Genomic DNA, 13,125 nt, shown 5'->3' with positions numbered 1-13,125 from the left:
GCCCCCAGAGAAGAAAATGTCTTGTCCAGATGATGCTGCCTCCAAAATATCTCTTGAATCAGTATACCTTTTTCCTCATGTCCAGGCTGTGAACATCCTTTGCACTACATCACTATATTCCTAACTGTTGTCAGCCTTTCTGTTCTTGCCCTACCCCCACCCCATCCATTCTTCCTCACAGCAGCCACAACATCCAATAAAACAAAAATCAAATAATATTATTCCCCAGGCCAACTCTTCAGGGTTTTTTCATTGAATATAGGATGAATCCACATACAGTTCCTAAATGGTTTACTATCTGACCCTGGCTCAGATCTCACCATTTCCTTTCACTGTCTACTCTTCAGCTCCACTGGACTTCTGTCATGTCTGAAAGAATGTGCTTAAGGACTGCTGTAGGGCTTTTGTATATTGCTCTTTTTTTCAGTCTAGATCATAGACCTGGAATATTCTTCTATCAAGTCTTCACTTGTCTGTTTTCTTTTCATCTTTCTGAGCTTGGTTTATTTTCCTTTCCTCAGATTGGTCTTTTCTGACACCCCTCCCAATCTCCTACACTACCCCCCCCCAAAAAAAAAACCCCTAAAAACAGAATGAAGTTTCCTAGCTATATCCTCTCCCAGGATTCTGTACTTTTCCTTCTGAGCAGATCTGTGGAGCAGACCGCTGCAATTTCCCCAGGTTGGTCCTCTGGCTCCAACTGCCTTTCTGTGAGACTAGGATTCTCAAAGAAAGAAGGGCCCTCAGGGACCAGACAGGTTATATAAATGTGTGGGTGGAGACAGTGGCAAACTGGGGAGCACATGGTGGTCACTAACAGTTCTGGCTACTTTTTACTGTAATTTGCTGGATTAAAAAAAATTTTTTTTCCCCCAAAAGACCAAGAATCCTGATTTTCGTGCAAGATCTTTCAATTTCTAACTGTTGGAATTAAAAAATAATTAAAACCCCTGAGCAGAATAGCCAAAATGGTCTTGAAGAAGAACAAAGTTGGAGGTCTCACACTCCTGATTTCAGAAGTTATTATGAAGCCACAGTAATCAAAACAGGTGGTACTGGTATAAAGACAGACATAGAGCATAATGGAATAGCATAGAGAAGCCAGAAGTAAACTCTTACATATATGGTCAAATGATTTTCAGTGAAGGTTTCAAGACCATGCAATGGGGAAAAGACAGTTTTTTCAACAGATGGTGTTAGGAAAACTGGTTATCCACATGCAAAAGGATGAAGTTGGAGCCTTACCTTACACCATGTAAAAAGTGATCTCAAAATGGATCAAAGATCCAAATATAAGACCTAAAACTATAAAACAGGGGAAAATCTTTGAATGATTCTGGATATGATACCAAAAGCACAGGCAGCAAAAGTAAAAATAGATAACTTGGACAACATCAAAATAACAATATTTCCGTGCATCAAAGGACATAATCAATGGAGTGAAAAGGCAGTCTATGAAATGGGGAAAATATCTGCAAATAATATATCTGACAATGGATTAATATCTAGACTATAAAATGAACTCCTACCATGCAACAACAACAAAATAACTTGATTTAAAAATGGGGGCCCGAAAAAGAAGAAAAAAATGGGCAAATTGACTTGAATAGACATTTCTCCAAAGAAGATATATAAATGACCAACAAACCAAAAAGGTGCTCAACGTTATTAATCATTAGAGAAATACAAATCAAAGCCACAATGAGATAGCACCTCCCACCCATTAGGATGACTGCTATTAAAAAAAACAAAACAAAAGAAACCAGAAAATAACAAGTGTTATAAAGGATGTAGAGAATTTGGAACCCTGTGTCCAATGTAAAATGATGCAACTGTTATGGAAAACAGTATTTTGTTCCTCAAATCAAAAATAGAATTATCTTACAACACAGCAATCCCACTTTAGGGTGTATATCCAAAAGAATTGAAGGGAGGATCTTGGGGAAATATTTATACAATCATGTTCATAGCAACATTATTCATAATGGCCATAAGATGGGAACAATCCACACACCCAATGATAGACAAATAGATTGTAAACAAAGTGTGGTGTATACATGTAACAGAGTGTTATTTAGCCTTAAAATGGAAATTTTGACACATTACAAGTAATGAAATTTGAGAACATTATGCTAAGTGAAATAAGTCTGTCATAGAAAGACAAATACCGCATAATTTCACTTATGTGCAGTATCTAGAATGGTCACACTCATGGAAACCAAAAGTAAATTGGTGGTTGGCAAGGACTGGAAGAGGGGAAATAGTTGTTTAACATGTAGTTTTGGTTTTGCAAGATTAAAAAGTTCTGGAGATACATTTAGTACAATGTGAATATAGTTAACACTACTGAGCTGTATACTTAAAAATGGCTTAGATGGTAAGTTTTATGTTATGTGTATTTTGCCACAATTAAGAATTTTTTTTGAATTTGAAAAAAAAAAAAAGCAAAGCCCTAAGCAGGCTCACAAAATTTATCATGATGTGCACTTTGAAGTGTTTGCCTTCTGACAGTGAATCTGTAACTTGATCATGCATCAGGATAACCTGGTGGGCTTGTTAAAACAGATTGCTGGGCCACACCCCTAAAGTTTCTGAATCAGTAAGCCTGGGGTGAAAGCCTGAGAATTTGCATTTCTAACAAGTTCCCTGGTGTTGTGAGGCTACTGCTACTGATCCAAGGATTACACTTTGATGGCCACTACATTAGATAGTGCCACAGACTACAACTCTCTGTTAATTTCTATGTATCAGTTTGTGATACATCTTTGGTTCTGGGGTCTGTGAAAGTTGTGTTTGCCATGTCCTTGTGCCATGTGACCCTGCTTCTCTGGCCAGTAATATGCTATAGATGAAGGGCTAGACCTAATATACTGGGCATGGAAACTGCCCAGTTTTGCACAATATATGGTATATAATCCAATTAGAATAATCCAATCCCATTTTGAATGCAAGACACACTAAGGCAGGTCAGGTAGAAGCTGAAGCTAAGAGAAGCTTAATTCTGAGGGAACTGGTCCGGTGACAAGAGCCACCTCATTTTACCTGGAGCAGTGTGAATCACATTCCACCACCATGATGGGGGCTGTGTGGCCAAGATGCTTCTTGTGCTCGCCCACTTCCTGGGGTGACCTTAATATAAACCTGCATCTTCTCTGCTAAAAAAGAGGAAGTCTCTTTTCTGTGTTTCCTGGAAGACTCTCCCATCCTGTTTTGATAGTTTTGGTATCTTTATCATACTATTGACTCTGCTTTTCTATGGAAGGAAACAATCTTGATCAAGAAATGTGACTTCTTAAGCCTTGGTTTTTATTGAGGTTGAGAAAGATTATAAACTATGCCTTCACTCATAAGATAGGAATTTTTCCATCTGCCAAAATGACTTCGAATAATTGCAATACGTGATTCTTAGGGAACATCCTGGAATTGCTATCAAAATCAGTTAACCCGTCTCATCCCAGCATCCTGCTTCTTGTCTCCTCTCTAATTGGCTGTCAGCTAGTTCATTTAGTGAAGCCAGCGTTAAAACAATCAGGTTTCCGCACCGCTAGTTCCTCCAGCCCTTTCTCTCCAGAAAAGGGAGAAAGCCGGTTGCAGTTTTCAAAGGGGGCAGAAAAACAATGTCACGGCAGGTACTGACTACAGCAGGAAAGATGGCCTTAAGGGTAGTGAGCTTCTGCTAACGAAGGGAGTGTCAAGATACTGCATCAGCTGCCTAGAAACGGCCACAGAGGGAATAGTTTCTTAAAGTCTCCCCGGACTCAGAGACTTGAGAGATGGTGACAGGGAAGAGATTCTCGCATGGAGAGAGGCTGGCGGTGGTCGTCCGCAGAGGGATTATTGCTAGGAACCGCACTATGGCCTCCGTCCCAGAGGGGCCAATCGGAGCGGACGCTTCCGGATCTGCGTTTTGGGCAAGACCCTTTCAGCCAATCTTTGTACAGGCACTGGTGACGTCACTCGTTGCTCTTAGGCTTGTCTCGTGACGTCATCCCACAGCGCCGGAAGTGGCGCGTCCCGGAAGAGAAACGTGAGGTTGTCTGTGTCCGCTGTTTAGAGGTAAGGCGGTCGTCGGCCTACCTCCTCTACTGACCCGGTTGAAATTCGTGGGTGTGGGCCCTGGGTCGGGGCCATTACTACCCTTGAATGATGTTCTTTGAATAACGCTTTTATGGCTTCTTTCCCGGCAGGCTTTGCTCCATCCTCGGGCTCTAGGCTTCTCACTTTGCTCAAACTCCCTTGGGCCGTTTTTCGGCGACCCCGTCGTTGGTCGTCGCCCCACCAACCTGTACCCCCGACACCTGTACTGGCTTGGTCACTACACAAGCAGAGAAAAGATTAGAGAGTGGGTACTGTCTAGCCCAAGGAGGCGGCTCGGCTTGTTAGGAAGGACATGGTTGCCTCCAGAAACTCTCCGTGAAAGGAACTTGAGGGGCCTTCACAGCGTCCTCAACAGGTCCAATAGGAGGGCCAGTGGTACTGGTTCAACAAAGCAGGGGTATAATTTCTACATGGAATCAATGTGGTCTAGGTTTAGAGCCTTTAGAAAATCTAACTTACATTGGGAATCGTTAGAGTACTTGAGACAGGACTGTACTTTACGGAGAGACAATACGGATTTGTGCCCTTCCACCTTAGTTGCACAGTCACTGCTGTCAGCCGATCTTTGTGTACGTCCTTAGCCCCTGCTTTTATCCTGTCTTCAGTGTTCACCAGTGACAGGAGTGTTGAATGCTTTTGACCAGACACTGAGATTTACGTACTTCCTCGTTCAGTCTTCATGCTACCTCTGTGTTGTACAGCAAGTCTTAATGTTTTACAGCTGGAGAAATAAAGGCTTAGGTTAAATAATTGGCGTCAAGTCATACAGTGACTAGATGCTGCAACTCAGGCAGTTGCACATAAGAGGCTGGATGTTCTCCACTATGTTATATTGATTTTTTTTTAACTGTTCATTAAGCTCTCGAACACCTCACTCTGTTGTCTGCTATTTTATGGAGAAAATTGAGGTCATCGGATATGCTTTCCCTCAAATTTCTGCCCCTGCTTTCCCTTCTTGAAAAGTCATCTCATTTAACACCCATTTTTACCTTTCTTTTACTCTCAGAGGATAAGCTGTCTCTTCTGATCAAAGTGAATCCCATTATCTTTGCTTCTCACCTTTCGTTTATGTTTTCATCTATGAGACCTTGTTTTTATTTGTCTTTTCTGCCCCTGACTATGTCCTAATCATATGTGAACATAGGTTTCTGAGATCCCTGGTCACCTGGTTTCTACCCTCCAAAGCTAGAAAGAAGGAAAAGTTCTTAGTGATCCGTCTTCCTTTAGCTCTCACCCAGTAAGTCTATTCCCCTTCTTTTTTAAAGAGTGTTCTAAATTCTGCCTCCATTTTCTTACCTTTCACTCCTTTCTCCAGTCTAGCTTTCAGACCTATCATTCTCCTGAAATTTTAACCTTAAGGTCACAGTGATTATCAAATCAGATAGATATTTTTCTGTCACTACTGGATCCCTTTGTTGCCTTTTTTTTTTTTTTTTTTTTAATGTGTTTTAGTTTTGAGAGAGACAGAGCATGAGCGGAGGAGGGGCGGGGAGAGAGAGGGAGACACAGAATCGGAAGCAAGCTCCAGGCTTTGAGCTGTCCAGCACAGAACTGGACGCAGGGCTCCAACTCACTGTGAGATTATGACCTGACTTATTCAATCAACAGATATTTATTATGATGCAGAGATGAGGAAGACAAAGTGCCTCCCCATTAGGAGCTTTAATTCTAGCTATTTCTCCATATGCTTCTCTCACCGGCCATTTCTCCTGTGGGCTAGTCTTTTTACTTCCTTCCCTAAAATTTTAGGTGCTTCCAAGGCTTGTGACTTTGGCCCACTTCTCTTTTCATTCTGTACACACTGTTTGAGTGAGCACATCAACTAGGTTGGTTTTAACTGCCTTCTACATGCTCCCAAATCAAAGTTGTCAGCTTAAACCTCGTTTCTAACTTTCCCTCTCACTTCTTACCACACTGCTCACTTCTCACCACACTGCTGGACAGCTCTGCCTACCAGTTCCACAGACAGTTCAAATTCACAGGCCTGAAACTGAACTTAGTGTCTTCCCTGAACTTGCTCTTATCACATCCATCCCTAAGTCCTGAGGATTTTATTCCCTAAGTATTTCTCAAATCTGTGCTCTCTTCTTCATCCCTATTATTGTACTACTTTAGGTACCATTATCTTTCACCTGAAATATGATGGCCTTCTGACTGATTTCCCCAACTCCAGTCCTTGAAAACAAATCTGTGACAAAGCGCTGCTTCATAATCTTTAAAGATCTGTCTGTTCATTCATCTGATCTTTTTTCTCATTCATTTAGCAAATATTTATTGTTTACTGAATTGCAAAATCCAGTGGAAGTTCTAAAGTTTGAACTCACCAGTCACCCAGGGCTCTGCTTATTCTAGACCTGCCTGTGTCTCTAGCCTCTTTTCTGCTTCATGCTTTAGATTGCAGCAACACTGAACTCCTTTTCATGTGCACTATGCTGTTTCTTAATGCATTACCCTTGCTGTTCCCTTTGACTTGAATCTTCTCCATTTCTCTATCCACTTCCTTCTCCCCTAATTAGAATGACCCTTTCACCAGTTAACTTAGTTTATATATAGGACTCATTTTAGGTCTGCCTCCTATAGGAAATCTTCCTTGACATCTCCTTTCTCCAAGTCTGTGTTGGGTATTCCAGCCTTTTGCTCCCATAATACTCTGCACAGACCAATCATTATACTTACTACAATTGTTGTGTTTTTGTGTTTCTCTCCCTCACAAGACTCTGAGCCTTTTGAAGACAGGAATGATATACCTGCATCATATGAGTGAGATACATTATTTCTTTATTCACAGTACTAGAATACCACAAGGCACATAGTAGGCATGCAGTAATTTTGATTGATCAAAAGAGTGAAGACAAAAGGTATATGGTGTAGTGATTAAGTCACCATTCTTTTTAAAAAAATTTTTTTAATGTTTATTTGTTTTTGAGAGAGAGAGAGAGACATAGTGTGAGTGAGGGAGGGGCAGAGAGAGAGGGAGACACAGAACCTGAAGCAGGCTCCAGGCGCTGAGCTGTCAGCACAGAGCCTGAAGTGAACTATGAGATCATGACCTGAGCTGAAGTCGGACATTTAACTGAGCCACCCAGGTGCCTCTGCCCCCTCCCCCCTTTTTAAGTCTATTTATTTATTTTGAGAGAGAGAGTGCACAAGAGCAGGAGCAGAGGAAGGGGAGGAGAGAGAGAGAGAGAGAGAGAGAGAGAGAGAGAGAGAGAGAGAGAGAGAATCCCAAGCAGGGTCCAGCACAGAGCCCGAATTCAAGTTCAGCACAGAATTCGTGAACTCAAGAACCGTGAGATCATGACCTGAGCTGAAAGCAAGAGTCAGATGCTTAACCGACTGAGCCACCACCCAGGCACCCCAAGAATCCATTCTTTAGAATTGATTCAAATCCTAACTCTGGCACGTATTAGCTATGTGGCTTGTACATGTTGCCTATTTTTTCTTAAGCCTTAAATTTTTCTTTCTTAGGATGAGAGTTGTGAAAATTAAATGAGATGATATAAGCAAGACATTTAACAAGTGCCTAGCACTTAGTATGCACTTGATAAAGGCATGCTGAACTCCAGGGGATCCAGAAGTATAAGGCCAGGCCTAGCCCAGGGCAGTGATCTTTAAGAGACCCTTCCTCTGAGTTTTTGTATGGATGGGCAGTGATGCAGTCTGTTTACAAGGAGATTATAATCTCATTTGGAGAGTGGAATTACATCCACATTTAATTTTCAGAGAACTGTGAAGGTAAATTAACCACACCCAATAGCAAGATGTAGGGGTAGGGAAGAGAAGATAATTCAGAGAAGACCTCTGTGGGGAGGTGGGGCTTGGAAGTTGAGAAGGATTTGGGATTCTGGAGGGGAGGAAAGAGTATGATCGAATGCCTGGAGATCATATTGAGAATGACTTATTTGGGAGACATGATTCAGTATATCATACCTGAGGGATGTATTTGTGTGTAAGAATGAATGTATGTGAGTCTGGGGGAAAGGAAAGGTGGAGCTAGTTGTATGAAAGGAAGTAGGAGGTGACATAAGTGACCTTTGTGGGGTTAGAGTACGAGGGTCTTAACCTCAGGCTTGAGGAATTTGGGACTGATCAGGGTTGGGCAAGTTGGGTTGGATATCATGATAGCCCTCAGCCACATGTAGCTATTTAAATGTAAGTTAAAAAAAAAATGTAAGAAATTTAGGTTTTCTGTCACACTAGCTACATTTTGGATGCTTGATTGTCACATGGTGGCTACATTATTGGACAACATAGGTGTACAACCCTTCCATCATTGTAAAAAATTCTACTGGACATCACTGTTCTACATTCTCAGATTGCTGGGCTTGCATGGCCTATCAGATCACTTGGTTCCTTAAGATATAACTAGATTTTTTTTTTCCTGACTAATCCCGACAACTCTGGAATGAAAAGTAGGGAGTTGGAAAATAGAGAATTAGGATTTATCCACATAGATGTGAGGATGGGATTGCCCAAGGAGAGGAGCAAAGGATGGCTTAAGAGGAGCCAGAGCAGAGGAAAGAGAAGGAAGGCCAGAGAACCTGGATAGGATTATTGTCTGGTCATTTACTTGCAAGTATGTACTGTGTTCTTGTATGTCAAGTATTAAGTGCTGGTGATATATTGGTAAGCAAAAAATGGACTTGACTTCTGCTGTTTTAGAGCTTACACTTTATGGAGTTTCAATGTATGGACTATATTGAGATTCAGGAGCGCCTATCATTATGCATTCCCCATATTCTAAAATGCTTCATTCCTAGAAAATGGATCTGAAGACTAAAATGGGCTAAAAAGTTGGTCAAGGTTAGTTGCATAAGCATTGTGGAGTCCCTGCTTTAGCTTCTCAAGAATTTGTAAATAGAAACATCATAACTTGAGAACTTTGACAAGAATGAGTGTGTGTGGAGGGCAGGAGGGGTAGTTTCTATTATCCTGCAACAGCCAGCCATGCTCTCAGCTGCCCATCAGATTCCTTCCTGTCCCTGCTCTCAAACTGTGCTCTCTTCACATTTCTTTTGTTATTACTGTGAGTTGTCAGTCACCACGTGACTACTTTCTCAAAGCCTGATGAAGACATACTTCATTTCTCAGTCCACTTCCTGCTCATTTATCAGTTTCCAGTAAGTGCAAACAGATGTGCCTCTGAATACATAGCATTTAAAAATGGAACGTGCCTCGGGGCGCCTGGGTGGCGCAGTCGGTTAAGCGTCCGACTTCAGCCAGGTCACGATCTCGCGGTCCGGGTCACGATCTCGGGGTCCGTGAGTTCGAGCCCCGCGTCAGGCTCTGGGCTGATGGCTCGGAGCCTGGAGCCTGTTTCCGATTCTGTGTCTCCCTCTCTCTCTGCCCCTCCCCCGTTCATGCTCTGTCTCTCTCTGTCCCAAAAATAAATAAAAACGTTGAAAAAAAAATTTTAAAATGGAACGTGCCTATAGCACCATCATCACTTGAGGCTCCAGGTTGAGGATTTTAGGTTTACAACTGACTCTTCATGCCTTGCATCCACCCCTTCACAAAGACCTGCTGAACTTTTGGACCTCACTCTTGTCCACATTATGTTGACTGCCTCCTGACTAATCTCAGAGTCTCGACTTCTCCACTCCAGCCTGCCCACGCCCAGCTGTCGTTTCACTTTGCCATGCAGCTCATTAACCTGGCAGTTGTCTCTTCTTGATTGTCAGATCTAAACTTTTCAGCATAGTGTTCAATACCTTTGCCATTTTTTAAATTTTTTTTTTTCAACGTTTATTTATTTTTGGGACAGAGAGAGACAGAGCATGAACGGGGGAGGGGCAGAGAGAGAGGGAGACACAGAATCGGAAACAGGCTCCAGGCTCTGAGCCATCAGCCCAGAGCCCGACGCGGGGCTCGAACTCACGGACCGCGAGATCGTGACCTGGCTGAAGTCGGATGCTTAACCGACTGCGCCACCCAGGCGCCCCTACCTTTGCCATTTTTGATGACTCTGGAGCAGCTCCCCTGGGTCAGCCAACAGGGTCTGCTTTCCACCCCTCACCCATGGCTTATTGCTGAAATATGCCTTGTCGCTTGTGCCTTTAAAAATGGAATATACCCTCTCACTTATTTTCCTTATCAGTCTTTTTGGCCTTTTCATTTGGGTGGTTTCCAAAACCTTTCCTGACTGATCCAATTTCTGTGACTTTGCACCTCCTCAGCAATCATTTGTTCGCCCTGCTTTGCATTATCCTTTGCAGATGGTAATGAAACTTTGACTTTCAAAAATCTTGTTTCTTTTCTCTTCCCTTTGGACACAAAGCTTGTGCAGAGCGCCTGATAAGTGCTGCCTTGCCTGTAGGGCACATTTCTCAAAGAGAGGGTATTAGAGGCTTGAGCAATAAGCTTCTGGAGTCGGGGGAGGTATCCCAAAGATCCTAGTCCTGTCTCTATCCATAGTTCCCTGCTCTACCTCTCTGGGCGATCTCATGCTCTCTTTGCCTCACCTTCTCTGACATGTTGATGCCTCTCAAATACATACAGTCAGTCCATTCCTTCCCTGAGCTTTCTACCCATATCTCCTACCTTGACCTGTGGATCTTTCACAGACAATGTAATCTAATTGTGTTTCAGTCTGAAAGCATCCCTTCTTCGTCTGCCATTTAACTTCAAATTATGTCTCCTTGTGTATTGCTCATTTTAGTCAATGGCTATTTCCAAATTCAAAGTCTTGGTTTGTGTCTCCCTCTACTCCTTTGTCATTCCCCAAATACACTCAGTAGTTAAATCTACCTTCACAGTTTCTTCTGGATCTTCTTCCTCTCCATTGTCTTTGTTCAGGCCTTTGTTCAGGCCTCGTCTCTCTCCCAAATGTCTTGGCTCTTTCCCTTCTACTGATACTCTCCATGGCCATACAGGTTGTTTTCAAAAGAAAACCGGCACCTTCTCTATTGTGCAGGTTGTGTATAGCACAAAGGTGCCACATTCACTCTTTAGATGTTGTAGGTTTGTGTATTTATTATGACAATCTTCTGGTAGATGGCAGTAAAATGTATTGTTCTAATATTGGTATGTTATGACGATTAAGGAAAGGAAAAAAAATTTTTTAAATGTTTTATTTATTTTTGAGAGGGGGCAGAGAGGGCAGAGGGGCTCCAAAGCAGGCTCTCTGGGTGTGTGTGCTGATAGTGGAGATCCAGATGTAGGGCTCGAACTTACGAACCCACAAGGGCTCAGGCCAAAGTCAGATGCTTAACTGACGGAGCCACCCAGGTACCCCAAGGAAAGGAAACCTTCTAATCTGCATAAAGATGCCTCTGGACTGAAGAACATCCTCTGTTCTGATGTCCTTAATTCTCTGCTAGACAAACTCCTTCTCATGCCTTGAAAACTCAGCATAAATATCCCTTCCTCGTTAAGCCATTTTTGATACTCTCCACAAGAGTGGTTGTTTCTTTCCCTGGGCAAATGCCATATTTGGTTACTCCCTTATAATGCTTATCACATCATACTGTAATAATTGACATATGAGTCTATCTACCCCACTATACTCCAGGCCTCTCAAGGATAGAGACAATGTTTAATTATTCTTTTATCCTCACCATGTAGCCTAATGGCCAGCACATAGAATATATCAGTAAACATAAATATTTGATTGCTTCGCATGATTTAGGCACAGAGGTAAGTACATACATTATCTTATTTAATTCTCACGACAGCCTCGTGAGTCCTGTCATTATCACGTTTTACAAGTGAGAAAATTGAGACCTAGGTGAAGTCACTGGCCTCAAGATGAATAGCTGGTAGCTGGCATGTGTGGTGGTGCTGGGGTGTGCTAATTTTTCCAGTGATTCTCTTCTGTTTTGTTTCTCAGAGTAATGATGCGGGTGTGCTGGTTGGTGAGACAGGATAGCCGGCACCAGCGAATCAGACTTCCACATTTGGAGGCAGTGGTGGTTGGGCGTGGCCCAGAGACCAAGATCATTGACAAGAAATGTTCTCGACAGCAAGGTAATTGGTCATAGCAATGTGCAGTACTGTGTTTTGTTCCTTAGGATAATGATAACCAAGGATGCACATTTCCTGGAAGCTATTGATAGAAACCTTTTGTCTGCCATAAACAAAACTCAGGAACTGAGCTCTCTTAGCCAACATCAGGGCCCCATTCACCCCTGATTCCACCCTCTGGAAGCGGTTAATATTCAGTGTTGGGAGCAGGCAGGTTCCATCCTGTTAGTATGGTGGAACTGAATCCCGCACCCTACTTTCCCCGGGGAGATTCCTCATTGGGCAGTGAGACAGTTGCATTCTGGGATCTCCAGCCTGAAACCATGTCTGAGAAGTGATGGGATACTTCCATCCTTTATATAATGCCTCACACGGAGGGTGTCGTCTTTATAAGACTATGGCATCCAGCTCTTGAGATGTCTTTCCTGGGAGTTAATGAAATGAAGGTCCTTAGGAAAAAGCTGTACCGTGTACTTATTTGTTCCATGTAAACTCTTGATCTGCTCACTGCAACCAGGCCTTCCGCCTGCAGTGTGTTCCTGAGAACAGGGTTTCTCAGTGCTTGGAGTCTGCAATAGTGATTTTGGTTTTTCCCGCAAGAGTTAAATCTAAGTGAGGGGTGGGGGGAAAGCCATGATTGAGCTGGCTGGGTCCAAGACAGAAGGAGACACTGCTTCTCACTCTCTGTCCCCTTCTCACAACAGCAACTGGAGTGATGTATATGTTAGCCTGTCTACTGCCTGTCCTCTCTGAAGAGCAGCTGTGGTGTCTCTGCACCTTGTCTCACTCACAAGTGTTTGATGTTACTTCTTCCCACATATGCTCAGACTGTTCTGTTCCTGCAGTCCTCTTTCTAGAATATTCTCTGCACTCTGCCTACCCAAGGCCAGCTGAACTTCTGTTTTCCAATAATGTATCTTTTGCCTTTCTTTATTGAAGGCATCTGATAGTTTTGTTAAATAATGGAAGCCTGATTTAACAATGAGCCAAGAGCTTATGAAACAACTGGGTCCCTTCCCTGACTGCAGAGTCTATGATCCTGAGTGGGCCAAGGACTCTGGAATA

The 13,125-nt window shown here is 42.8% G+C and overlaps 1 protein-coding gene across 7 annotated transcripts in view; it reads left to right on the top strand.

The window, feature by feature from the left end:
* Positions 1-13,125, top strand: part of APTX (aprataxin) — an 81,636-nt gene that overhangs the window by 35,650 nt on the left and 32,861 nt on the right. For 3 of the 7 annotated variants that reach the window (XM_030292582.1, XM_030292581.1, XM_030292583.1), the window contains exon 4: positions 11,927-12,063. In XM_030292582.1, coding sequence (XP_030148442.1) covers positions 11,927-12,063 — 137 coding nt within the window. Of the gene's footprint in view, positions 1-3,997; positions 4,057-11,926; positions 12,064-13,125 lie in introns of those variants that run through there. The other 4 variants (XR_004344377.1, XM_030292585.1, XM_030292586.1 and 1 more) reach the window with 4 other exon arrangements.

Source organism: Lynx canadensis, chromosome D4, assembly GCF_007474595.2.
Source record: "Lynx canadensis isolate LIC74 chromosome D4, mLynCan4.pri.v2, whole genome shotgun sequence".
NCBI lineage: Eukaryota > Metazoa > Chordata > Mammalia > Carnivora > Felidae > Lynx > Lynx canadensis.
The sequence above is the reverse complement of the archived record's forward strand: the minus strand, read 5'-3'. Positions and strand labels throughout refer to the sequence as shown.